This window comes from Fulmarus glacialis, unplaced genomic scaffold (genome assembly GCF_000690835.1).
Source record: "Fulmarus glacialis isolate BGI_N327 unplaced genomic scaffold, ASM69083v1 scaffold6298, whole genome shotgun sequence".
Taxonomy (NCBI): Eukaryota; Metazoa; Chordata; class Aves; order Procellariiformes; family Procellariidae; genus Fulmarus; species Fulmarus glacialis.
In genome coordinates, this window is record NW_009226264.1 from 16,119 (window position 1) to 34,192 (window position 18,074).

The 18,074-nt window shown below is 38.6% G+C and overlaps 1 protein-coding gene across 1 annotated transcript in view; it reads left to right on the forward strand.

The window, feature by feature from the left end:
• The window catches only part of GOLIM4 (golgi integral membrane protein 4), a 33,317-nt gene extending 16,003 nt beyond the window's left edge, over positions 1-17,314 (forward strand). Inside the window, exons 3-16 of the mRNA XM_009582748.1 lie at positions 1,091-1,140; positions 1,899-1,952; positions 2,481-2,631; positions 3,972-4,054; positions 4,670-4,753; positions 7,673-7,840; positions 8,664-8,996; positions 10,255-10,487; positions 11,723-11,802; positions 12,294-12,406; positions 13,605-13,772; positions 14,499-14,567; positions 16,614-16,694; positions 17,055-17,314. Coding sequence (XP_009581043.1) covers positions 1,091-1,140; positions 1,899-1,952; positions 2,481-2,631; positions 3,972-4,054; positions 4,670-4,753; positions 7,673-7,840; positions 8,664-8,996; positions 10,255-10,487; positions 11,723-11,802; positions 12,294-12,406; positions 13,605-13,772; positions 14,499-14,567; positions 16,614-16,694; positions 17,055-17,210 — 1,823 coding nt within the window. The 3' untranslated portion in view covers positions 17,211-17,314. The remainder of the gene's footprint in view (positions 1-1,090; positions 1,141-1,898; positions 1,953-2,480; positions 2,632-3,971; positions 4,055-4,669; positions 4,754-7,672; positions 7,841-8,663; positions 8,997-10,254; positions 10,488-11,722; positions 11,803-12,293; positions 12,407-13,604; positions 13,773-14,498; positions 14,568-16,613; positions 16,695-17,054) is intronic.
• Positions 17,315-18,074: the final 760 nt, after the last annotated feature.

Sequence of the window (18,074 nt, forward strand, 5' to 3'; positions counted from 1 at the left end):
AAATTTATTTTTTTAATCTAATCTTTTTAAAAAGTAATCATCTTTTTAGTACTGTTTACAGATCATTGCAACATGGCATAGTATACACAGAGAATACGTGTATATCGATGTACATAAACCTAACACGTATGTGGAGTATGGGCATGTGTAAATCCTGTTCCGGCATGCTGAAAATTTAAAACTTGTACCAAAAAGATGGGATCTTTTCTTGCATTCCATCAATGTGAAATTAGATTCCGAATCAGTATTTTTACACATGCTTAGGGGTAAACGCATGCTTACATACCTTTTTCTGATTAAAACTAAGTTCTAGTGTGCGTGAGGGGGAAATGTTGGCACACATTGTATTTCTTACACACATCTGCCCTCTATGAAACTTCAGCAGAATGCAATCCTCTGAGTTTTCTCCGAGTCTTCTGTTTTTCTAAGTTCACTACAATTTTCAGAGTAAAGCCTGTATTCTTCCTAAAACTGAGGACTCAGGCACTGAATTAAAACAACTACTTTAGCAAAGATTAAGAAGTGTAAGAAATTATTCTTACTGTGCAGTTCTCGATAGCTTTCTGATGCCATCTAGTGTAGAGCTGTCCCGTTGCTACGCAAAGGTGAGTCGGCATTTTCAAATCCTGAAATGAGTATCAAGGAACAAAAGGGGAAATTTTTGTTTTATTTAAACTTAGACTAGACTTTCACACTTCTTAAAGTACTTTTTTTTTTTATCCTAATACGAGAATACACAATTTATAAATGTCCTTTTCAATGATGCTACTGAGCCTCTACTGAGAGAGTTTATGTAACATGATGTAAGATTTAATTACTCATCCATCGTCTTGAGTCAGTACCCCCGATATCTCATGCTAAGATACGAAACTTTTTAATGAAAATATGAAACTTTTTAATGAAAATATTTTGTCAAAATTTGAGCATTTTGTTAAATTCTCCATAGTTTTTTTGAAGGTCTTTTGGAAAATTGTAACTGCATAAGTATTCAGCTCTTAAGAGAATTTATGTACGCGACAGTTATGTTATTTAAGTACAGATTCTAATCCTGCTGGTTTTTTCCATCAGTATTTTCCCTTTTATGTTGTAGATTTTCTCGTTTATAAACTAGAAGCACAGGAAACGCTAAATAAAGGAAGGGTAAGTCATCATTCCTAATATAAGTTTTTAATAGTTGATGCTATTTGAGTTGCAAGAAAAAGGAAATGCTTTGCAATTATGACTGTTCAAAGAGGTGTCTCGAAATACTAATTGAAAGAGTGCTCACTTACTCAATTTCTACTCTGCATGCATAAGTGGTCTGCAATTCCTAATTATTTGAGCTGTAATAGGAGATCCTAGTATCTTTCCATAAAATTAATTTAGAAAATATCTTCCTGTTTACATTATGGTAGTTCAAATGTAGTGTTACTATTTTTAAGGGGAATGGGGAGTAAGAAGGGAAGGGGGAGTAAGAAGGCATTAGAAATCTTTTTGTAGCTTAGTCCACAGGGAAAAGGACAGTGACAACTTTCTAAAACATAGTCTTTGAACTGTAAAGTATAAAAACATCAAGAAACTTTGTTTTATATACCAAGTGCCAGAAGGAAAGCTCTATCTGGCAAAGGACCCAGAGACCTGTAGAGAACTCTTTATAAAGCAAGGAAATTAGAATTTTATGGCTACTTCATGTTGAAACTGGGGAGCGGTTTGTGAGCTGAGTAACCTAAGTTAAAATACATTGTTGCTGCAGTAAGTACAAAGTACATATGCTTTCTATGTTCCAAAGCAAGTGGAGAGATTAATTTGTTTCCTGGGGAGTTCTGTCCCTTCGCTTGTGACTCCTAAATAACTGCGTGTACAGAGGTTAGAGGAATGACAGTATTGTTCTGTTTAATGCTAGTGTTTTCATTTTACAGCAAGACTCAAATAGCCGATACAGTGCACTGAGCGTACAACACCAGATGTTGAAGGTAGGTAACTGAGATATCCAGTTACCTGGATATCCAAAGGACACTGGCGTTCTGCTATGTCAGGAAGGGATGGCCTCACTGGCTTCTGGTCATTCACTCCAGAATGTCACTACATCGATGGTGCCTTCTTCTTACAACAGTACCATTAAACGATGCTTTACAGCAGTGTTTCCTAGTCAAGTTTCCAGTGGGTAATTTAATCTTATCAAATGCAATGACTTGTATGGAATGCTGACTTATCAGACTTTACGTAGTTTGGCATGTAAGAAATTTCTTAGACGCGTTCAGCAGCTCCCAGTGGGACAGTGCAACTGCAGGGTGAAGTGACGTTGCCCTAGAACAGGAGACTACTTACCACAGAGATCATTTTGTGTTTGAGAGGAGCTGCAATATGCATGCTTTGAATAATAAACATCTTGTTATGAATGCTTCCTATTCATCTGGACTTATTTAACAAATTGCCAAAGACAATATTAGCCAGATATGCAGATACAGAACTGTTCTGGTGTCCAACTTGGTATTTTGCAGAGTCAACATGAAGAACTAAAGAAACAGCATGCTGACCTTGAGGAAGATCACCGAAAACAAGGAGAAGAGTTTAGCAGAACGTTCAGTGATCACAAGGAGCGATACTTACAACTGCAGCAGGAAAAAGAGCAGGAGATCTCTAAGCTGAAGGGTATATGCAACCTGTATCTGGCTGCCCGTATTAAAATGTGTATTTGTCATTGTGTTTTGTGTGATGTGAGACAGAAAGGCATCGTCTCTGTTCTCACTAACAGGTCATTCATGCATCTTATGCCTCCTGACAAGTTACATTTTATTAATGATTTTCTGTGGCCTCTTTCTGAAATCTATTTATAGGTGTGCTTCGTGTTTCTATCTAGATTAGAGAAATAGTAAGAAACACAGCACTTAAAAGCCAGTCAAGTGTCAGTGGCAGGCTTATCCAGTCTTTCATTTTTAGTTTTAAGACTTGTATAAACCTGGAAAAATTGATTTGCCTCTTTACTCTTTTTTGTAAATGAAAGGCAATCTAAGAATGTTTGCCACTTTTATCAGAGATTTAATTGTGCCTCTTTATGAAGTGACTTTATATACATTTTAGACCTCACTTTCTCTATATGTATCAGCTTCTCTGAAACATGTTGCACCTGTATACTTGGATGATGTATTCATTTTTTTTTTACTCTTGGCATCCAGTTTGCTATTAAAGAGATTCTTTGCAGTTTGCAGACCTCTTCAATCCTAATTACACAATTGCGTAGAACAAAAGGATGGGGCTGTCTCCATCAAGGGCGTTCAGCCACTTTCTGCCATGTGTCACTAACACATGAGTTAGTTTTGGAGCTGTCTGCAGTTTTGTCTGCACAGTATTTTGCAGGCAGAGGCAGTGTTTATTAGTTCTGCCTTGGCACCACACCAATGAAGTCATACAGCTAGCTCTTGGACTGAGCTGGATTGCAGCCTAGCAGCTTGGAGTGTGGGAAGAGCTTGCCTGTGTCTGCTTGCAATATTCCACATCAACATAATGTAAGAAGTGGGAAGAGAAGCCCCTCTCCCTGGTCCCAGAACATAAAGCTTTTTAAGTATGCTGGCCATCTGGGCACCTCTTCCAAAAGAATAGCGTAGTCCTACAACATAAAATTCTCACTCACCAGATGTAATGTGGGGGAAAAGAGGAGGATGGCTTCCTCTCTGCATTTTAAAGATTCAGATTACCATAATGAATTTTGTTGTCTGCAGTCCCCAGCATGAACAGCGATGCATAATTCCAGTTGCAGACTGGGTGTGCTAATATAAAATTTAACCAAATTTTACAATTTTCTGCTTGAAAATGTAAGGCTTTTTTTAGGGCTGGGGAGAGATGTAACGTAAAGAAGCCATACCATTACTCTAATCCATTTTTACTATAGCAATTGTGTAGAATTTTATGTAGTTTGTGTTTAATTTTGGTGCTTAATCTAGTAGTATAAATCTGACTGGGTTTAAATTCTGTATGTCATTTCTTTTAAACAGAATCCCTGTATAACTTACGGGAGGAGAACAGACAGTTGAGAAAAGCTCACCAAGACATTCACACCCAGCTGCAAGATGTCAAGGTAGGCTTTGCTTTGAGGAAAACTTTCAAGACCATTAGGAAAAAAAAAGTTTTCCCAAGTTTTAACAAGCCAGAAATGGGCTATGCTGAAGACTTGTAGTTTCTGTTATGTGGCAAAAAGGAGAGGAATATGGCTTGAACTGGATTTCTTGTCTTTTGCCACCTGCAGTTTAGGTACATGCTCATTTGAAAAAAAAGAAGAAAAACCTACAAAAAACCAAAACAAAAAAACTGGAAGAGAAGTATTTATTGTAGGAATTGGAATTGGAAATTTGACTTTGCAAGTTAAGAATTGTGTTTTGGCAAACTAAATTTGCTGAAATGAATGTTTTCCAGCTCTATTTTTTTTTAAACGTTCATCAACATCTACTCCAACTTTTAACTTTATTTTAGTTACGCAATTCTGGCCTCCAAAATTTTCCTTCCTGGCATGGTCGCTTTCTCTGTGTGTTTAATATGCATTCCATGTTAAATAAATAAATGCTGTCATTCCAACTCAGGATTTTCTTTTCGAAATAAATTGAGTTATCTTCCTAGTTCAAAATCCCCCAGGCTACCTAATTTACCTTTAGAATGAACTTTATGTGAAACGTGTAATGTTCTTCTTTTTGTGTAGCAACAGCATAAGAACTTACTCTCCCAACACAACCAGCTTGTAGTGACATTGGAAGACCACAAGAGTGCACTAGCTGCTGCACAGGTCAGAAAGGAAAGCAGCTTCTACTAGCTCTAACCTTCCTAAAACTTGTTTCTCCTAGTTCAGCTGACTGTAATGTTATGCATGTAGCCTTTCGCATGGGGAATTTGCAGTTAGTACCATGCTGCACACTGCAGGGAATTGCATGAGTTAAAGGGCTGCTCTTAAGAAGAAGCTGCAACTTCATAGGGCTGTCGGAAAATAAAAAGGTGTATTATAGGCCCAAGAGTGCATGTATTACTGATAAGAAGAGTATCTCTGCTTCCATGAGACCTGTCGAATACCCTTCTTTCTCTGTCTTCTCTGATAGGACTTCAATTAGTTTAAGATCCCACATTCTGACATTCACATGTATCATTATAAAGATCTGGATGTTAGTATGTTAGTAAAAGTCTCTTTTAGTGTATGACTGGAAAGTTTATAAGGCTATATACATCAGTGCAACAGAGGTAGAATATGGATGAGGAATGCAAACTCCAGGTGGACCTCAAATTGGTTAAAAAGAAGCAGCAGCGTTACCTTTCTTAAATGTCATTTTCAAGTGAACTATCCATGAAGCGCAGACTTTGCTGTAGTATTGCAAATTCAGTCAGCTGTGCCAGTACAAGCTGTGTAGGCCACAGGGAATCTGAAGGTAGAAGTAATGTTGGAGCAGAGGAAGACTATTGGTGAAAGATTAGAGGGAAAGGCAATGAGGCAGTGTGAAGTTATTTTTATTCCTGACTAATTTTCTTCATTTAAGTATTTTCACAACAGCATTAGCAGCATTAAAAGCATTGGATCTTTTTTTTTCCCTAGTTCTGCTTGTTGTCAATATGTGCAGATATTTAAAAAATAGGGAAATACCAGGAAAGTCCCTCATAGACTAAATATACGAAGAATGTTAATTTCCAGTACTAAACTATGCTGGCAGCTGATTTTAAGCTCTTCTCCCACTGGCCGCGTTAGCTGCTTGGTATGTATTTGCTAACATCTGAAATTCCACAAGGGCAGATCCAGGATCTGATTTAAGGTTCACCAAATCTGAAGGGAAGCTCAATATTCTTCTCCTGGCTTTGATTCAATTCTTCAACTAGAAAACCTGTCACACAAAGCCTTTCTGTCTGCAATCAGAATGCGGCATTTATCATATGGAGAACCTTTCCTTCAACAGAAGGGTCTTGCACATTCTTTCAGAACAGAATGTATTTAGCACAGTTGCATAGTTTCTCTTCTGCAGCAAACCAGCTACAGAAAGTTCACAAAGGATTATTGCTTAGAAACGCAGCTCAGTAAGTGACCCCTCTATTTCTAAGTATATTCTAGACATTAAATATCAGTAGTCAATACTGCACTAATGAATTTGTGACCTGAATCTTTAAGGCATTGTAATCTTTGTACTTTTCCATAGCTCAAACAGCCAGACAGATTCACTATATATTTTTATAAACCCTGCCTTTGTCAGTATTAATACCTTTTAGGCTACAGCCTTGAATCACGATGTTCAGCTTAGTGACTCGTGCAGTGGAACGGAGTACTTGAATTTTGACCTGGACGTGCACTGTTTAAATATCCTAGCATATTAGTGTCTGCATGGCCAGCGAGGCGGGGGGGGAAGGAAAGAAAGAGACCTGCGTATTAGTCTTATGTTAAGTAAATACTATTTTTCCTAAAAATTTCTTATGGGACTCTCCAGCAGTTAATCAGGAAGCAGAAGTATTCCTCTGGAATGACAAGAGTAATTACTGTGCATTCTGCTTTGCTTTTAGGCCCGTCTGTTTTAATGGATGCCATAGTCTTTTGAAGATGCTTCGAGGTGCGTCTAGCTTCGGAGCTGTTACGCATTGCATCATGTCAATCTGTAGCACTGTGGATATTGTTTTGTATGAGTATTATGCATTGTACATCAATGCATCATGCCTGTCTGCTGTACTATTGATTGCTATGATACCACATAACACACAAAATGACATACACGGTCAGAGAGTGTAAACTGTAGCCAGTTTTTAACCTGAATTTTAAAAACGATTATGAAATGCACCTCCCGACTTCAAAATGGGTAGTAAACACACTCATTACCTCCACTGGAGCAACAGAGAGTGCCTCTCGTGGGGCACCACCTTTTGTATATGCAGCTGGTCAGCTTTTATATACCCTGTCCATCTCAAAAATTTTACTTTATGAGATAGGCTTTCTTGTATGTCTGCTGTATAGACAGGGACTGCTGTATATAGAGTCTGGATTCTCACACTGGACTTTAAAGCTTTTTGAAAGTATCCTGATCTTGTACAAAGTTAAACAGCAAATCAAATTACAACATTTTACTGTTGCATTTCAGGAAGACTTTAGAAATTTACATTTTTCTCTTTTTTTTTTTTTTTTCCCTCCCTCTTTTTTCTTGCTCTTCACCAAATGTGTACTATGACTTTCTTTGCCTCAGTTCTGTATGTTGGCTGTTGTCTTGTGTAACACCTGTCTAAATGTTGAGGATTTGGCACTTCCGTGATGTGTATATATACTTTAAAGCTACTGTTTCTGAAAGAACTGCACTTCTTTCTACCAGCTTTCTACCAGTAAAGGAGAAGTGGTGGTGCTCTCGATTTCCCTCGCTTTAGTCTGCCAAGAAAACTGCATCATCCCCTTTTGACAATTCTCCTGCTTGGCATGAATAAAACAAATCTTCATCTTTGTCCCACAGAGATTTTTCTAATATACTTTGTATGCATGTGCACTTTGGCTGAAAAGATCGTGATGAATCAATGCTATCTAGTGCGTGGAAACAACCAATTTTAAAAGCTCCTGTCCCTTCTCCTCCCTGGTATTTGCTCTGATGTGAATACTGAGTCTTTCTACCATATGTCTTGCCAGCAAGTTCACTCCGAGGTGACTATGTTTTATTAAGAAATTGATTTGGACACACTATAATTAATGTGTTGACTTTAGTCCCAGGTGGAGGAATACAAACAGTTGAAGGACACACTCAACAAAATGCCAAGTTTCCGACAGCCTGAGAAGTTAGAACGACCAAACGAGCAACCGGAGGTGCGAGCACTGTCTCCCCACAGTGACCTCCCAGTACACCATGAAGCTGTGGCTGAAGAGCCTAAGGAGGTATAAAGTACTGACTGGCTACAGATGCTATGGGAAATGGTTCTTATTCAGCAAAATACTAGCTATGTGTTTAACTTCCAATAGAAGCGTATGTTTAATTGTACGCGTTTGTCAGTTCTTGAGTAAAGTAGTAAGGAACAGTTTAATCTTATTGAGTAGTAGAAAAATATATTCATGATGACCTTTCTCACATGACTGTAAATGCACTTAAAACTGGTTTATGTAAGCTGTTTTAAGAAGTTGCTAAAAATCTTGATTTTTTTGAATAATAAGTGGTCTCTAAAATTTTAGATATCTCATGTTACAGAAAAGCTTTAACAAGTTCTGAAGAAATTGTCTTTTCACGTGTTTTATAAACTTTCAGTAGCACACTTAAAGTCGGTATATTTAAAATTGGCACACTGTCCGACGTTCAAAAAGAAAAAAAGCAAAGCATGGGTAAAGTCTAGAAGTTACAGTATCAGTTGTGGTTTTGTTCTGCTAGAGTTCTTGGCCAGCAGAACCTACAGGAAATAAAAATACAAAGCTTCCTTTGTAGATACAGAATTGTAATAGTTTTTGGTTCTACTTCAGATAAAATGAGTCTTAACGTACTTCATGATGCATAGCTGTACAACACCTTGCATAGCTGTGCAGAGCCAAGAATCAGGTATTGATACCATTTGGCAGGAGGGGTAGCTTGTTCCAAAGATGGCATTTTGCTCTCCTGACAACAGCTTTACTGCAGGCTGGAATAAAGGCATCCATATCTGGTCCTTGGCTCTCTTGAAAATATGAAATCCGGAGTATCTTGTGCACACATAATATTGTGTATGTTTTGCAGAATGAGAAGCCAAAAGAGAGAGAAGAAATAAATACCCAGGAAAAAGAAGACAGAGCTGAGCCTTTTCATCTGCAAAGAAGGGCTAATGAGGGCCAGCATGCCAAAGAACTAAATATTCAGGAGCAACAAGAAGCTGGAGAGGATGATGAGCAACGTGTTGATCAAGTTGAAGAGGAACGCAAAAAAGAACTTGAAGAGGAAGAAATGGAGCAGGCAGGGCAGCCTGAGCACTTAGAGGAGGAACAGGATCAAGTACCAGAAGAGCACGAGTGGAAAAAACAGGAACAGAAAGAAGAAGAAACCAACATGTTGGGCGATCATCTTCGTTCGGAGGTACAGGGCTCTCTTCTTTTCTACTAATTGATTAGATTTGCTGTTTAAATGGAGGCATCTCTTATCATTGCTGGCCCTGTATTGCACTCGCCTATTTCTAGGTAAGATCAGCGTCATATTTATAGAAAGCTTGGGATTCAAAGCACTCACTGGTTTTTAGATAAAATTGTCATATTTGTAGAAAAATTGGGATTCAAAGCACTTGGATGCATAGGATTCAGGCTCAACTTCAGCACACACATACTGCAGTGCTTGCCAAATGCAGCTTAACAAACATTAATTCTGCTGATAAAAAGCAACAGATGGAAAAGAAGAGCAGTCAGGTTGAATCCCATCTCCTACTTTAAATTTGAGGCCTGCAGTAGCTGATGGGAAGAAGATAGCTGATGAGAATGAGATTTATCTTCAGCACTTTGATGGAGAGCTGTCCTGCCTTACTAATTTGATGCATCTCAGCAAATTGCAGTGTGTTTCCTTGTCAGATATATCTACCTTCTGTAAACACATTTCCATCTAAATGTTCGCTGTCGGTTGATGGGAAGTTTTAACTGCAAGATGATCATGACTAAAATAGCCAGGGGAAATCTGTGTGCAGCAATGGCAAGTCTTGCTCCGTACAGCTCTAAATAAAACCAGCAAATCCTGGATTTACATTCTAGATCAGATCTGCAGTGGAAAATATACTTTGCTGATCTCACCTTAGGCTCTGTAAACACTTACTCTCCTAGCAGATTAATTGTGTAATCCAGTGTGATGAGAAGCCATTCTTGAAGAGGTGCAGTGGATTAAAACAGCAGCAATAGGTTAGCTGTGAAACTGGAGTTAATTTAAGTTACTACTGGCTGTAAAAAATGTGCAGTGTCTCATTTAAGGCTCAAAGCAGCCCCTACTGAAATTACCAGTTAAATCAATGGAAGCATATTTACTGTCTTAATTGTCAGCCATCAAAACTTGCTTTTACTGGTAATATGTTGGGCGTTTTTATTGTTATTGATGTGTAAGAAAAGCGTGGCTTCCCCCAGCCTATTATCTCCTCTTCCTTCCCCATGTCCTCCACAGACACCCCAACACTTCCAGTCTGTGTTCAAAAAAACAATTAAACTTTAAGCTGAGGCAAGAAAACTTAAAACAACTTTGCTGTAATCCTGCTTATTGTGTGTAGCATCTCAGAATTTTCCCTCTTGTCACAGGTTTCTGCATGCTTGTTTCTGATGATTGAAATTATGATTAATCTATGACTAACACGTTTCTTTGACAGATAACATCAACAAAAGCTGTAACAAAAAGACATAAGCCAGCTTATGAACAACAACTAGAGCAGCAACATCTTGCAGCCCAAAGAGCAGAGGAAGCTTATCAGCTACGAGAACATCAGGAATCACTACACCAGCAAAGACTGCGAGGACAGCTATTACGGCAGCAACAGCTTCAAGAAAAAGAGCTGCAGAAACAGGCAGAACAAGGAGAAAAACTCTATAAAAACCGGCTAAGGTTAAATTCTTTTACATGAGTTTGCCATGGTCTGTGCTCTGGGTTTTATGGCTTCCTCCATACCACCTTTGAAAAGAGGGTGGTTTAATGCTATAAACCTAGACTGCCCAGAAACTAAATTCAGTGAGCCTCATCTCCTTCTTTCCAAGGATAAATCTGATTGCTATTTTAAGGTGTTTTTTCCTTCCTTTTTTTTTTTTTTCTTCCCCTTTTACTATGGAAGCCTGTGAAGTCCGGAGTAATGAGTGCCTGTTGCCATGCACATCCTTGGAAGAGGCTAGGGGCTTCTGGCATACAATGCCCATTGTCTTAAAGCTTGCTTTAAATTAGTAATTATTTTCCACTAAGCAGCAATTATGATCTTGTAGTACTGAGAAGCTGCAGTATCAGATATGCATTAAGGTACCTAAGCTAAAGTTCCTCTTAAATGTAAATGCTGTTTTTAAGTAATTCCTTGAGGACTTTCTGGACAAGAGCCACTAGTATCATTTTCATTGTAGAGACAAGAGCATGATTTCAGGAGAAACCAACACCCTGTTAGTGTCATAAAGTTATTGTGAATGCAGCTATATTCATGATATTGTAGCTTCTACATGCCTTTCGCCCTCCCTGTCATATTTCCTTATGCTTCTGCTTAGTTTAAAATTGTTAGTGACAATTTTTTGTCTTTTGGAATCTTAAACCCATTGAATTTTCTTTGCTGAAATGTTGAAATATTAATTATGAACTTGACCCGTGTTCTAAAATGATTTTGGGATGAGAAAGCCTTTCATAAATTGATAGTCAAAATATTCAGTCCTGCAAGAACAACCACACAAGTAAACCCCTTTCAAGATGAAAGCTAAAAGTGCTTAGTCACCAAATAACCGATCCATGTAGTCTGTCTTTAAGACCCTTTATCTGAGGGGTTCTTTGCTTCCAGTTCATAGTATTTGTGCTTTGATTATGGAATATGCTAGTTCAGGAGTTTTGAAAATACAAGGTAAATCCCATTGATATATGGAGAAATTCAAGCACAGAAGTTAGTATAGTAGGACAAGAAAGTCTTTGTTCTATGAAGTATATGTTCTTTCAGGAAAGATGATGTGAGAAAATATTAGGTAATAGAAAGCTAAATGGGAACCCATTCTGGCAGGAGCTGGGAGAGGCAGAGGTGCAGTAGGATGGTTTGTTTATTAAAGCAAAACCACACTTTTTTGAAACTGAAATGGTGTATTTGCATTTAATTTTCCCAGCCAACAGGCTCATTATGATAACATGGACCATGATATTGTACAAGGGGAAGAAGAGCAAGGCATTCAGGAAGAGGAAGGAGGTAAGATAAAACTTATGTCCCTACCATGTTCACAGGTTCCCTGTGTACTGCCTTTCATGTGAGATTTTAATATTCATTTCACATCCAGTTTGGATTCAAGTGAAATATAAACTCTCAATTTAAAATCAGAAGCTCAAATAACACTGGCTGAACTGACTGAGCGAAATACAGGTATTACTAAAGATCATATCCACATTCCTGAAAGGAAAAGTGTCCTTTTGATTGAGCTACCAGGATAGCGCTTTGTGGATCTTGGTTACATTCCTGGCTTTGCCTATAATTTTGTTTGATCTCTTCAAATTATATAGTCTTTCAGTGTCAGTTTCCTACTAGCAGTAAAACAATTCTGTTACCATTATCTCTTTAGGTAAGCTCTTTAGATAAAGGTTGCCTACTGCTAAAAGCATTTATGGAAGCCAGTATATAGGAGACTCTTAAAAGGGCTAACTAGAAACTGCTGTAATACAATAATAATATCAAAAATTTGTCAGCTTATGAACGTGACAACCAGCACCAGGATGAAGGTGAAGATGATGATCAAAATAATGCAAATGAACAGCAAGAACCAGAACATCAAGTAGAAAATCAGCAGGCTGATGAATCAGTGAGTATGAATTAAGATGCTATGGATTGCAGTTGTTACTGAAGTGAAAACCCAGAATCTCATCTAACATAATTGCGCATTACAGAAATAAGATGAAGCAGAGGTCTGCTAGGATGACAAGTTTGACAGTTTAAAACTACATCTATGATCTATTTAAAGTTGTCCTTACTGATTTGGGAAGACATGAAAAAAAGTTTCCTTATTGGAAGCAAGTTGCTCTTCTACATTCCTTTGATCTGTGCTTTAGGTGGAATAAAGGATTTGGACTTAGGTGGGACTTGAACAGGTAAACTTGGATTCAAAAAAATAACAAGAGTAACTCATTGGTGGTCAGTCAAAAAGAGTGGTGACGGTATTTTTCATGCTGTCATTAGTTAAGAAGGTAAGAGTCAACTTAACAGCCACTGAAACCAGCTGGAGTCAGTACAGAAGAAGCGTGAGATCTTGAAACAGAACATACTTCAGCCCTGAATGCAGCTGCGGTATGGATTGCACAGAGATCTGGATGCAGGAGATTCAGTCCTGTGCCTTCCCCCAAGTTCCATCTTAATTGGTGTTGTGGAACATGAAGTGTATCATCTTTACTTCCCTCCCCCTCAGCAAATTAAGTTGTATAGTATTTCTAAAGGATCTTTAACTTGTCATCTATAAAGATATTAGAAATGCTTTTACTGAATGATAAGCAGAAAGAAAATGCTCATTTTCTGAATGGCAAAGTATGATGAAAAGTGAGTGTTGTTTTCTTTTGGCTTATTATAAACATAGACAAGGTCAATATTGCAGGACTGGTACTGAAACATCACATCAGCTCTTTTGAGCCATGAGCATTTAAACTCTTACCTTTTTTCACCTGGTCTTATCAGGCATTGTCAGCTGTCAGATAGTCAGTAAACAAAAGGAGTTCGACAGCCTATGTGAAATACGTCATCAGCTTCAATGTGGTTTTTAGCAGACAGATACCCATACTGCAGTTCTGTCTGTGGTCAGTGCTGAAGTACTTTTTCTTTCAGGAAGTGACACTTCTGTATTGGCTAGGGTTTGATCTAGTGACCCCTGATGCCTGTAGAGACATTCCAGCTCGTTTCCGTGGGTATGGAGTTGGCTCTAACATAGCTCACGCTAGGGTGGCTTTCAAGTGAAATGGAATTTGACTGTGAGATAAAAATACGTATTTAACATTCACTTCTGAAAATTACAGAAGGCAGCCATGGAAGATGTGAATCCTGCTGATGACCCCAACAATCAGGGAGAAGACGAATTTGAGGAAGCTGAGCAAGAGAGAGAAGAAAATCTACCAGATGACAATGAAAAGCACAAGCAAACCAGTCAGAAGCAAGGACATCCAGGAATGGAAGAGCACCTAGTGGTCAGTAAAGGGAAAGGAAGCATCTGTAGGTCCTATTTAAGAACAGTGTAGCACAGCTTGGTGAGAGAACACTGAGCTTGGATTTTTAAAGATCTCTTTTAAGCCATCTATGACATGTGCAGGTAAAAGTGTGGAATTACTCCTGGTGATACAGTGGTATGTCTTTCATCACTGGCGCCACTCAGCGAGGTTCTGTAGCCTCATAGTTCAGGGCCCCTGTATTTGCCTGCACACAAGCTCCTGCAAGAACAATCTTTGTGTCTTTCCACAAATCCCTTCTATGGCCCTTCCATGCCATCAACACTCAATCAACTGGAAGCAGTGCTGTCACCTTCCTTCTATGGCCATTCCAGTGAATGCTACTCATTTCAACCGTGTTTAAACTGTAAACTCCTCTATGCAGAGATAATCTGTATTTTTATGGCATTGGTCTTTAATGGTGTGAATATTTCATTGTCTTCCTGCTTAGTATGGAAAGTCTTGCTTTATTCTATAAAGTGATTTTTATTATAATCATTCTGCTGTCTATTTTTTAATTTAGGGCAGTTCTAAATCATGTAGCCAGGCTATCGTTAATGCTAATGAACGCACTATAACTTCTTATGCTATTATTGTTACTTAGCTTTACGTAAAGTTTTAGTTCCAGAACAAGAAGCTTTAACCTTCAGTCTTCTAAAGTTAATAGGCATGCACATAAAACTGAATTCTTACATGATCTTTCTGCAGATGGCAGGAAATCCTGACCAGCAGGAAGATAATGTGGATGAACAATACCAGGAAGAAGGAGAAGAGGAGGTAAGAAAACAGATGTAAGGCATATGCAGACTCAGGTAGCAAAGCACATCTCCATTAACGTTCTATGTTGGTATCTTTTATAACTGCAAAATGAACCCAAAGTACTTTGTCTGACTTTATGAAACCTAGGAAGTCTTTGCCATTACTGTTGTCCACTTCTGGACCCATTCATGCTTATATGCTGCAATCCATTAGTCTTCCATGCAACATGGTATTAGTTGTGCAATAATTGAAAAGATTAAGCCATTCACAATGCAAGGAAAAATTCCTGAAAACCTCAAGCCCTCTGAAGGTCACTGAAAACCTCATTAACTTTGCATCTCTAATCACACACTGCTGTTCTAGGCAAACTGCTTCCTTGGCCAGTTACTTACTCTTTAGCTCCGACTTTGATGTATTTGTGCTCCTCCTAAGCAATCCAAGTTACGCAAGGCCCTACTGTTTGTGGAGTCAAATAGTTAGGAAGCTGTTAGCACATTGCTTTGAACTGGAGGAGAAAAGGAGAGGAAGGGACTTCTTCCTTCATACGTTGAATGGCATGCTCGTTATGCATGCACTAGCATAAGCTGCCCTGCAGTTCTTCAATACATACCTAATCAATTGCTATTTTCTACTTCATGCATAATGATTTACAAAAAGCAACAGAAACAGCTGTTCATTACCCCCTTATGGGCACCACTTTGTCTAGTTAACTGGTATGCACTTAGAATTCACCAGTTCAAAATACGGTTACTTAAATCAAACCAGGTCATTAGGAACTGGGAATAGTTGGCCTTTGGCAATTACTCTTTGGCTTACAGGAAGTAATTTAATACATGTTTCATAAAGGACTATGACCAGTGTGCTTACTGGAAGTATTAAAGAATGAGCAGTGATTGAATGAGCAATCAAGAAATAGTTAAGATGCTGTAATCGGGAATAGTTTCTTTAGTAGGTTGACTCAAATATTTTACATTGCTGTTGTTCACATCTTTCCCATATAGCCCTCAAAGTGATCCAGTTTGATGGCTGCCCTTCTGCTGGCAGCTATACCTAACCCTAAAGAACTTATTCACAGGCAGCTTTGCCTCCTGTTGGAAGCAACTGCTAAATACACGCTCCTGCTACTGATATTGTTGAGAAGGCTGTTGGTGCTGCTGTTCAGGAGAATGTGATAGCAGCTGCTAGAGGGTGGGAGCCCTGCCGAAAGCAGCAGTCTCATCCTTGCTCTTTGTGGCAGGGGCGGGTGGCAGCACTGAGTGGCGACTGCTTCCCAGCCAGGTGAAACAGCTTTTTCTCCATGAGGAGAGCTGTACAGCCTTACAGAAGCATCTTACCCAGCTTGCAGGACACCATTTGGAGCAGATGTGCATAACAGCATTCTCCAAAAGAAAACCAAGTACGGCTCTTTCGCATTTGCACCTAACCATAAAAGGACATAGAAGTGAGGGAAGGTGCTGACATAAAAGCAAGAAGTGATAGATCAAGATCTGAACATCTGGAAAACAGATTCAGTGTGCCCTGCTCTCTCTTCAAGGATAGAGTTGGAAGAGATTATTCTTTGCTCCCAATCCCCCCTTGCTCTTTTGTGGTTTTCCAGGAGCAGTTGGCAGAAGGATCACTCAACTGCTGGGAAAACATGGACAAAGTTACCATTAAATACCTACGTTGCATATTGGAACTGAAGTAGTTCTAGGAGTCCACAGTGGGGTGGAAGTGTTGGTAATGAATCTTTGCTGTGTCATGACACTCTCACTATGAAGGACAAGGAGAAAATAATATATATGTAAAGTTAAAACATGGAATGGAGATCTAAATGTGTTAACTGATGATGAGAGGGTCTGTGAAAATTGTAGTTAAGAGTTAAAATACGCTCTAAGAGGAAGTGAGTTTCCTGATTGTTAGGTGGTGGGTTTTTTTTCCTCCTTCAACCTCTCCATGCCCTCTCTTCCCTTTCTTTTGAATCTTCATTCTGTAAAAGTGTAGCTGTGAAAATGCGTACGTTTATGCCACAGGCTACTTTTTTAAAGGAAACTAAAATATACAGAATGTCTCCGTGCTTTGTAGATCCAGGAAGATTTGACTGAAGAGAAGAAACGAGAACTGGAACGCAATGCTGAAGAGCCATATGGTGAAAATGATGAAAATGTAAGTACTGTGTAAACCCAGAAACTCGGTGACATGATTAAACACTTAAACATAGCTGTGATCACGTCACAGTGACATTACATAATAATTGTTGTAGCTTGCTTTAGATCATAGACCTTAAAATTTCACGCTGTCCCAACTGCCTTTTGCTCATCCTTCCACCCCCACATTCATTCTTGCTGCCTGGAGGTCTTTGGAAATCTTTTCCTGTTTCTGTCCATCAGCCCTAACAACTCCAGCTGACAGTCATTTTTCCTTAATTCATCTCATTGCCCCAAAATAAACTATAAGGAAACTGGCAGTTGCACTGAATCCGGTTTTTTTTGGTTGTTTGTTTGGTTTTTTTTTTTCCTCAATCAGGCAGATGAAAAGAATAACGGTGGGGCAGATCAAGAGCAAGAAGTGCAAGAAGAGAACAATCAGAAAGAAGCTCATGAAGAAAATTACGAAGAGGAAGAGGAGGAGGAGGAAGGCAGAGCTGTTGCCGCAAAAACTCGTAGACGAGGGGAGATGTAGTCCTCTTAATTTTTTTTGCAGCACACAAATTCCTGTGTGGTTTTTTTTTTTAAAAAAACCCAACTTTTTTAGGATATTTCATTTCCAAAAAAAGTTTGTGTTTTACACTTTTTACTTTTCTATTAGATACTCATATGTTTATATGAATATGGTATTTTGATACTCTAGATTAGGATTTCTTTTCTATTAAAGCTGTACATAAACAGACATCATATAGGTTTAATTTTTTGTAATTCTGGGCATGCTTTATAAAGGCCATTTTGGAATACACTTTCACCTTGTCCAAGTCTGCCAGAGATGTTTGGTCTAATTTCAAATACATTCAACATCTGAGGGAATATATCTAGTCCCTAAATCCAGTCGACATCCGTCACTCCAACTCTCATTGTCTTCCTTGGTGCAACTTTTCTGACTAATGGCTGGCCATACTACCCGTCCAAGGCACGATCTGCAGAGCTCGTAGAGGCCCACGGGTAGTTTCATTTGTTATAATCTCATGAGATTCTTCAAATCCTTGAAGATAAGCACATGCCTAGCTATTTGCAGGACCAGGCCTTTTGTAGGTGCAGAACAGTTATAAAATATGCAAGTTTTACAAGCCTTCAAAATACAGCCAGGTTAACAGCTGTTAATTCTGGCAGCTGTTTATATACAGTTAAATTATGCATTTATTTTAATGAGCATACCTAGGTACTTCAATTACATGCACTACATAGCGGATAATGCAAATGGTGATATGCTGAGATGAGATGTGAGCTAGAAACCAATTTAGACTTGAAGATCCATTACGCCAAATCAAAACACTACAGCTGTCACATGAGTGAAGATTTACAGAAGGATCAATTTTGTTGTCGTAGTTAATAT